This window comes from Pristis pectinata, chromosome 14 (assembly GCF_009764475.1).
Source record: "Pristis pectinata isolate sPriPec2 chromosome 14, sPriPec2.1.pri, whole genome shotgun sequence".
Lineage (NCBI taxonomy): Eukaryota > Metazoa > Chordata > Chondrichthyes > Rhinopristiformes > Pristidae > Pristis > Pristis pectinata.
The window spans coordinates 32,562,542-32,577,976 of NC_067418.1; the positions used below are offsets into that span (position 1 = coordinate 32,562,542).

Genomic DNA, 15,435 nt, shown 5'->3' on the forward strand with positions numbered 1-15,435 from the left:
CTCAGATGACCTTCTGACAGCTCGTGATGTCAAAGATCCTTTCAATTGATCCTACCTATTTCTGCTGGATGGTGATGTTGAAATATTTGTTGTTGAATCGCTGTTGAAACATATTTAGTTAAAAGAATTAAAAATGATTAAAGACATTATTTTTAAAAATTGTTAAAATACATTAAACTACTAGAAATTAATTAAAAGCATTATTGAAACACTTACCCTTCACGTGCTTTTAATATTGAATAGTGCTCCCATTAATCACTTAAGCCCTGTTTACTACTCCAGCCATAACTGGAGAAAGCTAAGCCACACCCCTTGTTTTAGTCATCTGTCAAAGCTTTTAATGTTTCTTAATATCTCCTGACTTGTAGAAACAATCAAAAATGTTTAACTAATCAAAATATTAGAAAAATTTAAACACTGACAACATTTAAATACTAAAATACTTTTAAAACAGTTTTTTAAAAAGCATGTAAACAATAAATGTAGTTAACTAAATTCCAACAATTCAAAAATGTAATCAAATCAAAAGTTGCCTGTATCTTTGGAATTTGTTCTCTCTACAGCAGTGAATGGAGCTGCTGTTCCTGCCCTTGGTTCAATCTAGCCAAAGTAGTTCAGGCAAATTCCCCTGTATAAGTAGTGGAAGCTGCTGTAACTTTGCCTTTCTGCTGGATTTGGTGTAGTGTAATGTAGTCAACAAAATGCCAGCAAGCAGGTACTAACAATGCAGGACTTCTACGTTCACACATATTGTATATGCATGGAAACTTTGAACCACTTGGTACTTACATGAGTGTGGATCTATTGGCATTTCTCTGCAAAATCCAAGCATTTGTGAACACGTTCAGTTATTTTCAAGATTAAGTTTTGGGACTTTCAGTTTTCTCTGTCGGATTCTGTAACAAAACAATTGTATTGTGTTTAAAAGCTGTGGGTTATAAATTTACCTAGGGAGCTGCAGAAAATGGGTCTGTTTTGGTCTCCATCTGAAACTTGTTTCCATTGATCTTTAAGTACAAACTTCTCAATTTCTCCTTATTATTTGCACAGGTCCCCAGGGGGAATGATTGAAAGCACACCACAGATCTTTGCCAATTCCTGGAGAGTCTCCACAGCTTGTAACCCAGGTGCCAACGTTCCTGAGGTGGATCCATGTGACACACACCAGCAGTATGGTAAGTCTTAGAGTCTATTTTGTTGCTGATATTCATTTCCATGTTCTACTTTGTTCAGTTAAAATATCCAGATTTTGGTGGTTAGAAATTTACCTCCTGATTGGTAGTGGAAAAATATGCTATACAGTGGTGTAAAGATATTTTACTCAATGTAAAATTCATTCAGTTGTCTTTAGAATAAATGTTGGTGCTTGAGTACAATGTGCTTACACAATTAAAATCTGTAAATTGGTTTATTACTGTCACATATACCAAGGTACAGTGAAAAACATGTCTTGCATGCTCTTCATACAGATCAATTCATTATACAGTGCATTGAGGTGGTACAAGGTAAAACAATAACAATGCAGAATAAAGTGTTACAGTTACAGAGAAAGTGCAGTGCAGGTGGATAATAAGGTGATAATGAGGTAGATTCTAAAGTCAAGAGTCCATCTTATCGTTCTAGTGAACTGTTCAATAGTCTCATAACAGTGGGATAGAAGCTGTCCTTGAGCTTGGTACACGCTTTCAGGCTTTCGTATCTTCTGCCCGAACAGCGAGCGGAGAGAAGACAATGTCTGGGGTGGGTGGGGTCTTTGATTATGCTACTTTACCTACAGAGAGAAGTATAGACATGTGGAAGGGAGGCTGGTTTACATGATGTGCTGAGCTGTGTCCACGGCTCTCTGCAGGTTCTTGTGGTCATGGGCAGAGCAGTTGTCATACCAAGCCGTGGTGCATCTGGATGGGATGCTTTCTCTGGTGCATCAATTAAAAATTGGTGAGGGTCAAAGGGGACATGCCAAATTTCTTTAGCCTCCTGAGGAAGTAGAGGTGCTGGTGAGCTTTCTTGGCTGTGGCATCTACGTGGTTGGACCAGGACAGGATATTGGTGATGTTCACTCCTAGGAACTCAACTCCCAGAATAACTCTAGGAGTTGCTCTCGGGAGGGTTTAAATTAGTTTGCAAGGGGGATGGGAACTGGAGGGATAGGTCCATGGAAGAAGTGCATGGAGTAAAGCCAGATCTAACATATAGAGAGGCTTTGAGGAAGGAGAAGCAGAGTATAGGGTATAAAATTAGTAAGGTGGATGGGCTAAAGTGCATTTACTTAAATGCAAGAAGCAGCAGGAATAAGGGTGATGAACTGAGAGCTTGGATAAATACATGGGACTATGATATTGTGGCTCTTGCAGAGACTTGGCTGTCACTAGGGCAGGAATGGATACCGAATATTCCTGGATTTCAGTGCTTTAAAAGGGATATTGAGGGGGGTGGAGAAGAGGAGGATGGGTGGCGTTACTGGTTAGAGATATAATTACAGCTGCAGAAGGGGTGGAAAATGTAGCAGGATCCTCTCTAGAGTCCGTATGGGTGGAAGTTAGGAACAAGAAAAGAGCAGTTACTCTACTGGGAGTATTCTATAGGCCTCCTGGTAGCAGCAAGGATACTGAGGAGCAGATCAGGAGGCAGATTTTGGAAAGGTGCAAAAATAACAGGGTTGTTATCATGGGAGACTTCAAGTTTCAAAATATTGATTGGCACCTGCTTAGTACCAAAGGTTTAGACGGGGCAGAGTTTGTTAAGTGTGTCCAGGACGGATTCCTGTCACAGTATGTTGATAGACTGAGTAGATGGAATGCCATATTAGATCTAGTATTAGGTAATGAACTGGGTCAGGTGACAGATCTCTCAGTGGGTGAGCATTTGGGGGACAGTGACCACCGCTCCCTAACATTTAGCATTGTTGTGGACAAGGATAGAAGCAAAGAGGACAGGAAGATATTTAATTGGGGGAGGGCAAATTCTGAGGCTATAAGGCTAGAACTTGCGAGTGTGAATTGGGCTGACATTTTTGAAGGGAAATGTACTGTAGAGATGTGGTCGTTGTTCAGGGATCTCTTGCGGGATGTTAGGGATAAATTTGTCCCGGTGAGGTAGAGAAAGAATGGCAGGGTGCAGGAGCCATGGGTGACGAGAGGTGGAACATCTAGTTACGAGGAAGAAGGCAGCATACATAAGGTGTAGGCAGCAAGGATCAGATAGGGCTCTTGAGGAATATAGGGTAGCAAGGAAGGAATTTAAGAAGGGGCTGAGGAGAGCAAGAAGGGGACATGAAAAGGCCTTGGCGAGTAGGGTTAAGGAAAACCCCAAGGCATTTTTCATTTATGTGAAGAGCAGAAGGATGACGAGAGTAAAGGTAGGACCGATTAGAGACAAAGGTGGGAAGATGTGTCTGGAAGCTGTGGAAGTGGATGAGGTCCTCAATAAATACTTCAGTATTCGCCAAGGAGTGGGGCCTTGATGACGCTGAGGACAGTGTTGGTAAGGTTAAAGTTCTAGAGCATGTTGATATCAAGAGAGAGGATGTGTTGGAGCTGTTATAAAATATTAGGACAGATAAGTCCCCGGGGCCTGATGGAATATTCCCCAGGCTGCTCTGCGAGGCGAGGGAGGAGATTGCTGAACCGTTGGCTAGGATCTTTGAGTCCTTGTTGTCTATGGGAATGGTACCAAAGGATTGGAGGGTGGCAAATGTTGTCCCCTTATTCAAAAAAGGTAGTAGGGATAGTCCAGGGAATTACAGACCAGTGAGCCTTACGTCTGTGGTGGGCAAACTGTTGGAAAGGATTCTTAGAGATGGGATCTATGGGCATTTAAAGAATCATGGTGTGATCAGTGACAGCCAGCATGGCTTTGTGAAGGGCAGAGCACGTCTCACAAGCCTGATAGGGTTCTTTGAAGAGGTGACCAGACAGATTGGTGAGGGTAGTGCAGTAGATGTGGTCTACATGGATTTTAGTAAGGCATTTGACAAGGTTCCACGTGGTAGGCTTCTTCAGAGGGCATGGGATCCAGGGAGGCTTGGCCGTGCGGATTCAGAATTGGCTTGCCTGTAGAAAGCAGAGGGTTGTAGTGGAGGGAGTGCATTCAGATTGGAGGGCTGTCACTAGTGGTGTCCCACGAGGATCGATTCTGGGACCTCTGCTTTTTGTGATTTTAATTAATGACTTGGATGAGGGGGTAGTAGGGTGGGTTGGCAAGTTTGCAGACGACGCAAAGGTTGGTGGTGTTGTGGGTAGTGTGGTGGATTGTCAAAGATTACAGAGGGATATTGATAGGATGCAGAGCTGGGCTGAGAAGTGGCAGATGGAATTCAATCTGGAGAAGTGTGAGGTGGTACACTTTGGAAGGACAAACTCCAAGGCGGAGTACAAATTCAATGGCAGGATTCTGGGTAGTGTGGAGGAGCAGAGGGATCTGGTGGTCCATATCCACAGATCCCTGAAAGTTGCCTCACAGGTGGATAGGGTAGTTAAGAAAGCTTATGGGGTGTTAGCTTTCATAAGTCAAGGGAATGAGTTTAAGAGCTGTGAGGTAATGATGCAGCTCTATAAAACTCTGGTTAGACCACACTTGGAGTACTGTTTCCAGTTGTGGTCGCCTCATTATAGGAAGGATGTGGAGGACTTTGGAAAGGGTGCAGAGGAGATTTACCAGGATGCTGCCTGGTTTAGAGAGTATGGATTATGAGGAGAGACTAAGGGAGCTAGGGCTTTACTCTTTGGAGAGAAGGAGGATGAGAGGAGACATGATAGAGGTGTACAAAATACTAAGAGGAATAGATAGAGGGCAAGGGCCTCTTTCCCAAGGCACCAATGCTCAATACAAGGGGGCATGGCTTTAAAGTAATGGGTGGGAAGTTCAAGGGAGATATCGGAGGGAGGTTTTTTCCCCAGAGAGTGGTTGGGGCATGGAGTGCACTGCCTGGGGTGGTGGTGGAGGCAGGTACATTGGTCAAATTCGAGAGATTGCTAGATAAGCATATGGAGGAATTTAAAATAAAGTGATATGTGGGAGGAAGGTGTTAGATAGTCCTAGGCGAGGTTTAAAGGTCGGCACAACATTGTGGACCGAAGGGCCTGTATTGTGCTGTACTGTTCCATGTTCTGCATTCACTCAACCCTCTCGACCTTGGCACCGTTCATGTAGACAGGAGCATGTGCACTGCCTCCCTTGCATTTGGTGCCATTGATTGGGGATGAATTTCTACGTGTATTTATCAAAGACAATTCAAATGTGATCTGGTACAATATTTACAAAACAAAAAAGGCATAATGAATATTTGAGACACTAATGTAATAAGTTCTGTAAAGGCAGAAGATTAGTACACTGCCAGCACGATTTCAAATAATGCTGATAGAAATCAAAATGAGTTTTAAAAAAAATCAAAGCCATTCATGGGGATTCTGTCATGTTTATAGAAGTATATCTCAATCATTAAGACAATTAGACTTGCGTCTCAGTGATTGTCAAAATACTTGGTAGTCCCCTATTTTAAATCCCATGTTGTAGTGACTCACCGTCTGAGCAAGTGAACCGGCTCGGCGGCCGGGTCACGCGTCGTTGGAGCAGTGAGGCCAAAGATGGCGTTGGGCCTTTGTCTTCCTCGAGCGACAGGGAGAACCCACGCGCAGGAAAAGTTTGATGATGTGGCGCATATGTCATTTCCATTTTCGGTGGGCAGGAACCGTTCCTCTTAAAAGGCCCGCGCAAGGTGGGAAAAAAAATCAGTTTTTGTTCTGCAGCCCACCGACTAGTGTCTTGCTTTCACATCACGGTAGCAGCTGCTACAATGTAACAAATAATAATATGTTTGGCATATACCCAGATCTCCCTGCTACTATTAATAACAACTAATTTCAGTCTTTAAAATGAATCCAAATTAATCCAGATAAGATGAAAATTCCTTTGTATTAAACAGTCTTTTCATTTCATAGCAGTAGGGTTGGAGGTGAAACACTGGCAAATAAGCTGTACTGAGCAACAAGACTTCAAACCAAATCCTTCCCTCAAAGTTGGACTTCAACTGCAGTGATTTGTAAAGTTTCAAATCTGCATCAAGAAAAGTTGTTTTGGTAAACTTCCCATTTAGAAGTGTGATGATTTGATGAAGAGATGTGCATGATCTCTGAGATTCAGAATTGGCTTGACTATAGAAGACAGAGGGTAGTGATGGAAAGGTGTTATTCTGGCTGGAGGTCCGTGACCAGTGGTGTTCCGCAGGGATCAGTGTTGAGGCCTCTATTGTTTGTGATATGTATAAATGACTTGGATGAAAATATAGATAGGTGGGTTAATAAGTTTGCAGACAACACAAAGATTGATGGAGTGGTGGACAGTGTAGAGTGCTGTCAAAGGATACAGCAGAATATAGATCAGTTACAGATATGGGTGGAAAAATGGCAGCTGGAGCTCAATCCAAGCCAGTGAGAGGTGTTGCACTTTGGGAGGTCAATGTAAGGGGAAAGTGTACAGTTAATGGCAGGACCCTTAACAGCATTGATGTACAGAACTGCACTTGGAGTACTGTGTACAATTCTGATTGTCCCATTACAGGAAGGATGTGGAGGCTTTGGAAATGCTGTCTGGATTACAGGGTTTGAGCTATAAGGAGAGGTTGGACAAATTTGGGTTGTTTTCTCTGGAGCATAGAGATTGAGGGGAGACCTGATAGAAGTTTATAAAACTTATGAGAGGCAAAGATAGGGCAGACAGTCAGGATTCTTTTTTTAGGGTAGAACTGTGAAATACTGGAGTTCATGCATTTAAGGTGAGAGGGAGAAAGTTTAAAAGAGATGTGCAGGACAAGTTTTTTTTACACCAAGTGATAGGTGCCTGGAACTGGCTGCCAGGGATAGTGGTGGAAATAGAGATGATAATGGCATTTAAGAGGCTGTTAGATGGACACATGGAACAGGGAGATATGGATGATGTGCAGGCAGAAAGGATTTAGTTGAATTCGGCATTGTGTTTGGTGCAGACATTGTGGGCTGAAGGGCCTGTTCCTGTGCTGTACTGTTCTCTGTTCTAAAGTATAAGAGCCATAAATTTTGTGATGTGCTCCATTAAATGTATTCCTTGCCATGAAGAAATGAGTGGTAGAAATTTTAAATGATAATGGAATGTCAAGGTAAGAGGGACATCTGAACATTGTGACCCAGGGTCTGTTTTATCAGCCAAAGCAATTAAGTGATAAAGAATGGGAAAGAATATGAGGAGAATTAGTTAAGTTAGGTACAAAAAGAGAAAGAAATACAAAAAAGAAAACAATAAAAATGGTTTAAATTTGAAATTAAAATAAGCACCAAAAACAATTGACTATTTGGAGTAAGTGAGACTTTCCAGTTTCAATGGGTTGGATTTTCTTGGGAAATGCCAGAAACTGTGGAAAGAGAAACATGGTTAATGTTTCCGGTTGATGATCTTTTATCAATAACGTGAAACATTAACAGATGCCATCTGACCCATTTGCTATTTCCAGCATTCTCAGTTTTTAATTTCAGATTTCCAATATCTGCAGTTTTTATGCTTTCCATATGTGAAGTGGGCAGCAGGGAATTCATTCAGTTGATTGTTCCTGGTGTGTAAGGTTAAGGTAAATGCTAACAGGCAGGCTTTAATGACATTTGGTAAGGGACAATGAAGAAAATATATCCTAATTTCAATTTTTTAAAATATGTTTTATTTTCAGCCTCGTATGCTACAGAGAAGTGTAGCATTATCAGTGGATATCTTTTTGCATCCTGCCATCAGTATCTGAGTCCTGACCTTTATCAACAGCAATGCAAAACCGACACCTGCAAATGTGGACAAACATGCATGTGCTCTGCTGTGGCTCACTATGCTCGACAGTGTGGAAACTTTGGTATTTTTGTGGACTTCAGATCCAATGTTTCAGAGTGTGGTAAGCAATACTTTGTTAAATGATGAGATGATGATTTTTCTCTCAGTGTCTTGAATCTCTTGAGAAAGAGATACAAGGGTAATAGGAAAGGAATTTTTAAGTGTTTTTAAGGTAGAGGTAGATAGGTACTTGATAAACAAGGGTGGGGGGAAGGAGAAGGGAGATCTATCAGAATAGAGCTGAGGTCTCAATTAGTGCTATTTAAAGAGCATGTAGATTATTTTTTGGAAGATGAGGGAATTGAGGTCAATGGTGAATTGGCACAGAAGAGATGAGGCCTTGGGTAGATCAGCCATGATCATATTTAATTGCAAGGCAGGCTTGAGGGGCTGACTGGCCTATTTTGGCTGCTATGTACATATGTTCTTATGAGGAAGCAAGAATCCAGCTCGCCTGTGAAGTCTGGTTCTGTGTGATTGAAATGGGACTTCCCAAAGGAGGTTCCAGTCCAGCTGGCAGAGCCTGATTCTGGTACATCCCTTAAGTTATTTACCTACCTGCTCTCTCATTAGACACCCTGCAGTACCAGCTTCCACCTTTCCCTGATCCGTCTGCTCCACTTGCTGGTTGATGAACCTCTCTTCTTTGAGACTATCTGGATTCAGTCCTGGAGTTAACTGATTTCCTTTGTGTGCTCTGCACTGCCCAGATGCAGCATGGGAGGAGAATGCTTTGCTTCTCAAGGCCGATTCTTTTGTGCCTGAGCCCTAAGATTAGGGTCATGGTGCACTTCGGATTTGTAATGGAGGCCATTGTTGGGTAACTTACTGAATAGTTGAACTATAATCACCACTCTGTGATTTAGAACGTATATTTTAATTCTGTGCACCACTATAGCAGTAGGATTAATAGGAATGCATTGTTTTAATGTCCAGTGATCAACAGGGTCACATCCTTCTGGTAAAACTCTCAGGGGCAATTACTTGGAAATGTATGAAGGTCAATGATGGCAGCCCATTTAAGCTGGATAATAGAGGAGAGAAATTAAAAAAACATGATATGATTACAAAATTAATGCTTTGTTCTTTTGGGTGAGGAGTTTTAACAATGTGCGGAAGGGAGTAAATTATGGCTCCGAATGTTGAGATACATTAGTGTAATCAAGCATCAAAGAACTTTGTTCTTTTCTTTTACAATATTTTTATTAATTCCAGATAGAAAATACAAAGTACATGAAACAAAAGAAAAGACAAAATGTTACAAGATACATTGTATTGAATCACACTTGAAATCACAATACATCATATTGATAAAAATGATAACTAATGTTAATAAATTGGAATAATTTTATTATTAAAAAAAAATCTAAACCCACTACCAAGACCAAAGCTGTTTGGTTAAAAAAAGAAAAAAAAGCCCTAAAAACATAATAGTATTAGCCAGTATCTGTACTTTAAGCACCAAATCAATGGTTTTGAAAATAGTTCAAAAAGGTCCCCATAAAATTTGAAAGTCCAGATTAGATCCAGAAATTGAACAATGGATCTTCTCTAAATTTAGATATGACATAACGTCCCGTAGCCATTGAACATGAGTGGGGGGAGTAACTTCCTTCCATTTAAGCAACACAACCCTCCTGGCTATAAGAGAAATAAAGGCCAATATGTGTAAGTCGGAAGTCTCCAGAATTATATGTTTTTCTCCAACAATCCCAAATAATGCTGTTAAAGGATTTGGCTTAAAATTTATTTTAAAAAGCACAGAAAAGGTTTGAAATCCCTCTACCCAGTATTTTTTCAGACTCGGACGTGACCAAAACATGTGAATTAAAGAAGCCTCTCCATTATTGCATTTGTCACAATAAGGAGATATATCCGAATAAAAATGCAATAACTTGTCTTTGGACAGGTGAGCTCTATGGACCACTTTAAATTGAAGGAGGGAGTGACGCGCACATAATGATGAAGTATTAACCAGTTAAAAAATTTCATTCCAAGTTTCCTCAGAAATTGAAATCTGCAAATCATGTTCCCAAGCATTTTTAATTTTGTCTAAAGGAACCTTATTCATTCCTGATAACCTACCATAAATCTTTAGATATTGAACCATCATAAAAAGGCTTCAAATTAAAAATTGCATCTAGTAAGTTCTTATAAGGACTTATAGGGAATGTATGTACTTGAGATCGGAGCAAGTCTCTGATTTGCAAATATCGAAAAAAGTGAGTTTTTGGTAAATTATATTTAATTGACAATTGTTCAAACATTGCGAAATTTCCTCCAACAAGTAGATCCTGAAAACAAGTAATAGCCAATCTATGCCATTCTTTAAAAACTATGTCAGTCATAGAAGGTTTAAAAAAACAATTAGCAAAAATGGGACTCGACAAAGAAAATCTCAATAAATCATAATATTTTCTAAATTGTAACCAAATCCTCAAAGCATGTTTAACTACCAAATTATCAATTAATTTATTTAATGATAAAGGAAATGAAGAGCCAAGCAAAGAGATAATAGAAAATTTGTTAGGAAATGAAAGATCTTCCTGAAGCCAAAAGAATTCGTCATGATCTATTCTATACACTTATTTTGAAGTACAAGTAGATTTAATCTTTTAAAAATATATTTGCAAAACTGCCCATCTTAATCTTGTAGACAAGAGTTATATACATCAACAGCATTGAAAATATTTCTTGGAAAAAGGTGCATGATGTGAGTAAAATTATGTAACATGTAAAATCGGGTTTCAATTATTCATAATGCTGTTTGTTTAAAAAAGGGAAAGGTGGCAACTGTTACTTTTTCAGAAATCAGTGCAAGGATCCACATTTGAATGAAAAAAAAATCCATAAAATACATAATTATTTTCAAAGTTAATTTGTTTAGGATATTGTATGTTCCAAAAGATGCATTACAATATTTGAGAGGATTTGAGTCATTTACCAATGCATTTGCAGCTTATTGCTGAGATGCATATGATGGTACAGCTTCCAGATTGTGTTGAATTCTTTCCCTCTCTTTCTCTTTTTCTCTCTCTCTCTCTCTCTCTCTCTCTGTGGAAAGGTATGGAGTTTTCACTTGCAATAATGTGGTAATACTGATGACTCAGCAGTGTGAGACTGAAACTACAAACTCACATGAAACATTTCATTAACGCTTCAATGCACGGCAGCATTCATACGCCATGAAGTAACTATTTTATATTCAGGAATCTTAATTTTCTGATAAATTTTATCTTTAATGCACATTTTTAATCTTTGCAGCCATTCAATGTCCAAGTACTATGGTATATGGCCCTTGTGTGTCATTTTGCAATCAGAAATGCCAATCATTATCTATGCCGGAAGATTGTTCCAATGAATGCACTGAAGGATGTGCTTGCCCTGATGGCACATATTACAACACCAAGACACACACCTGTGTAATGAAGTAAGTGACAAATACGAAAAAATTTGTTCTGAAATGTTCTCTTGTAAAAGTTTAACTCCAGCAAGGGATCATGTAACTTAAGCAATGCAACTCTCAATGTCTGATGCTGCTATTATTTTCTTCTTAGCAAACATATTCACCAGTTTAAAATGTATAAGAAGTACAACTTTCTACATTCCTGGTAAGAAGGTAAAATTTAACTGAATTCCATAACACCAATCAATACTTGGATCAGCTACAATACTACAACCCATACTTGGATCAGATATAATACTGGCTAAAATTGTTTGCTCTATATTTAGGTTAAGGTTATGTTCCTGAATTTTTAGGTGTTAAAGATATTCTTTTAGCCAATGGACTAATTAGTTGCTAATAGTGGTGTTACTGTAAATTTAATACTGTGCTGAATTAATCAGCTTGTGGTATTTGCAACCCTACGTAGGTTAACATTGTTTTAGGTGCTTTGGTGCAGTTAATGGAGCTAATAAACTCATGGTTTTTGGAAGTTTTGCCAGGTGTAATGTAATATTGTTCTGAATGTGGAACATAATAAATTGCTGTATGATGTAGCATTAATTCTGTAACATAGATTCCTTTCTTAAAAAACTTGCTTCAAGTTGCTAGCTAAAAAAAAATTAACTGCTGCTTTCTTTAAAACTTTTTTCAATTATATGATGCACAAAATATGGTTGATGTCAAAAAGTTGTACAACTGAAATTGCTGAATGCATTTTGTCTCGCTGTGAAGTATCTTCTTATCCTGTTAATTTTAGTGGGTTTCTAAATAGTGCTCATAATTTTATTTTAACCATGACAGCTATGAGTGATCCTTACTTTAATTTTCTCAAATATTTCTAGCTAAATGAATTGGGGTAAAGCTGACAATTTAGCTTATGGATAGATGATACTACATTGCTTGGTGGTGACTCTATCTAGATCAGCTCAAAAGTAAATAAACTCAAACTCAATTCAATAGGAGCTTCCATGATCTAAAAGAGGTACTTGTGCATCACAATATATTTGGAATTTTATTGGATGTGTCATGCATGCAATGTTATTTGGTCTAATGATAGGCAAGTAATTACCAAAATGTTGACTATCATTCTAGGCTGAGCAGAAGGGTTATCTTCACACTGTAGGAACTATTTACATCTTATTTAAAAAAAAAAATTCAATCATTTCTATTTTGATTTTAAAGCCACTTGATTTGTTAATACATTTTTTTTTCTTTAAATTGACTTGTGATTTGCTGTTGAGCCCAAAATTTCCACCTCGTTGGCATATTTCACTTCCATTCAAAGAGGTTGCAAAAATAACTTTGAGCCTGCTTGCGATTATAAGTGGGGTTTGCTTTTAACCTTTGTGGTTTAGCATAGGTTCATCAACTATTAGATTTATAAGTAGATTTACATGCATGTGACACCAAGAGAAAATTGGTAGAGTTAGGATTCTGAATACCGACTTTAATGTCTCTAAATAAAGCTAACAATTGATGTTCTTCTTCATTATACTGTATTATAGAATCATAGAAATTGCATGTCAACAACTGAGAACATTAATATTGCTACAAGACATCTAATTTCAATATTTATTAATTAAGAGAAAACATTAATGCAAGTTCTGAAAGTACAGGAGGCTTCATCTCAGGTTAAAGTGGTGGAGAGAATTGTCTTTGATCAGCTTCCTTCATTAGTTTCTGTTGAATAGCAATCCTATAACTCATGAGGAGATTTTTCTTGAACATTGTTTCCAGCAAAATTGTGTTTTTGTACTACTTTTAATTTCCCTGTATTTAAATAAACCCCATGTCCATTGCCATGAACAATGAAACATAACTTTGTAAATAAGAAGTTAATTAATATCTTCTCATGATTTTTCTCTTTTTTCAATTTTACATTTTAACTAGTATATAATTTTGGTAAGTAAAATCGTTTGAAATTATGCAATTGACTTTTACAGAAATGATTGTCCTTGTTATTTTATGGGTACAGAATATTCACCTGGAGAAGTGGCAATTAGTTCCACAGGAATGTGGTGAGTAGCAACTGCAGTTTTCTATTCATCTTGCACCATTTATTTTCTGAATCGGAATACTACTTGCAATACTCTCCTTCACTACCACTTTGTTCTCATACAACAAATTAAAGGATGGCATCTCGCCTTCTAAATCACTACTTAATTTTCTTCACCTTTGAGAATATTGCAAAAAAAAACATCCATCTGGCTGACATAGATTATTTAAATCCTTTATGAACAGCTGTTTGACCACCTACAGCTCTTTTGGTTTGTTAGAAGCCTATTTCCGTTTTACAGTGCTGAACAGGTGCTATTCATTGTTTTGGGCTCTTCAACTGCCAGAAAACCCAATAAAAGTCGTGGTTACCCCAATAAATTACTTCATTAAAGTACATAATTTGGGTATCTAATTTCTCTTATTCCATATATACTTGTTTCACTGAGAGATGTTTAACAGTATGCACAGTTCCAGCATTGAAAAGTAGACCATTACTATTTTAATTGTGATGCTAATTATGTCAAAAAATATGAATATTCTTTTGCAGAAGATTTGAATTTTTTTTCAAAGGATGGAACACTATGCAGATTAATGTTGTTCTGATTAGTAAGAACAAGATGCCTGTTCTGTTAACACTAGAAAGCAGATTGTCAGAAAGATACATGTTTGTTCTTTAGCAACCTGAAGCCAGTTTGTCAAGATTTACAGATATCTTCTGAAATGGGTGAAAAAGGCACCCTGCTGAAACAAATGAGACCCATTAACTTAATTAATTAGGGTAGGTGATTAAAGTAGTTGATGGAGATGGTTCTGAAAATGCTCTCAAAAAGCCTCTTGTTTTTTCTTTGTGAAAGCCTGACCCTTCTGTTTCCCCACACTCCTTTCAAGTCCAGAACAGCTTGGCTTGTTTCAGCTGAGAAGCTGTCAGAGTCCTATCCATTGAAACTCTATTGTATATGGTGGCTCTAAGTGGTCGAGGTAGAAACTACTCCATATCCTGTCTCCCAACCACCATCAACCTTCTTCTCCCACCCTGATGCCCCACACTCTCTTCCTGTTACCCCTTCACAGGCCCCCTCCCTCCCCCCCATATCTGTGTATCATGACACTGACCACTCTTAATGTAAAAATCCTGAGTTCACACTAGTCTTGGTCTTCTCTGAAAGGACCATTTAACCTGGCAAGTTCTGATCTTGTAGTCATTGGTAACAGTTCAGCAACTGTATGATTTTATTTTGCACCCAATGGGCATTTTGAAGATGGTCATTAAAGATAGCCATTAGGAGATTAAGCTATGAGCAAGTTTTTGTCGAATGTTGGAAAGGAATAAGTATCTCTACGTCTTAGCACTCTTTCTGATGAACTGAGGAATGCAGCTGATCATTTCTGATGTGCGTTGTGTTGACTTTTCCAACTTGGGTTGAGGAATCTAATGTGAAAGGCAAAACACTATTCTTTAGGCATGTATGTGTAAGTTGAACATGAAACATTTTTTCATTAAATAACTGAATTGTTCTTTACCTATTCTCAGGAAACATGTAATGAACTGAAAATGTTTAGAAAAACATTGAATGTTTAGAAGTAACAGCTTTGTTGTCATTTTCAGGATATGTTCTGAAGGTACCATGCAATTCCAGAGTCAAAAACAGGGTAAGTACCTGCTATTACAAAATTTAATCTTTGAAGTCATAGAGAGATACAACATGAAAACACATCAATTAAGCCCACCACATCCACACCGATCAGTGGGCACCATCTGTACTAATCCCAGCTCCCAGCATTTGGTCCATAACCTTCTATGCTTGGGAGATTCAAGTGCTCAGCTAGAGACTTCTCACATGCTGTAAGTGACCTCACTTCCACCGCTCTCTTGGGGAGTGCGTTCCAGATACTTGCCATTCTTTGGGTGAGAAAGTCCCCCTCGTATCCCCTCTGAATCCCGTCCTCTTGGCCTAGTTCTATGTTTTGTCTACCTCTGATATAGGGAAAAGTTTCCTGCAGTTTACCCCATCTGTACCCCTCATAATTTTGTATGCCTCAATCATGTCCCCTCTTAATCTCCTCTGCTGCAAGGAGAACAGACTTAGCTTCTCCAGTCTCTCCTCATAACTGAAACACTCCATCCCAAGCAACATCCTGGTGAATCA

The 15,435-nt window shown here is 38.7% G+C and overlaps 1 protein-coding gene across 1 annotated transcript in view; it reads left to right on the forward strand.

Moving 5' to 3' along the window:
- The window catches only part of LOC127577980 (otogelin-like), a 190,890-nt gene that overhangs the window by 44,791 nt on the left and 130,664 nt on the right, over positions 1 to 15,435 (forward strand). The window contains exons 13-17 of the mRNA XM_052029688.1: positions 1,051 to 1,175; positions 7,694 to 7,906; positions 11,110 to 11,275; positions 13,234 to 13,308; positions 14,895 to 14,938. Of these exons, the coding sequence (XP_051885648.1) occupies positions 1,051 to 1,175; positions 7,694 to 7,906; positions 11,110 to 11,275; positions 13,234 to 13,308; positions 14,895 to 14,938 (623 nt within the window). The remainder of the gene's footprint in view (positions 1 to 1,050; positions 1,176 to 7,693; positions 7,907 to 11,109; positions 11,276 to 13,233; positions 13,309 to 14,894; positions 14,939 to 15,435) is intronic.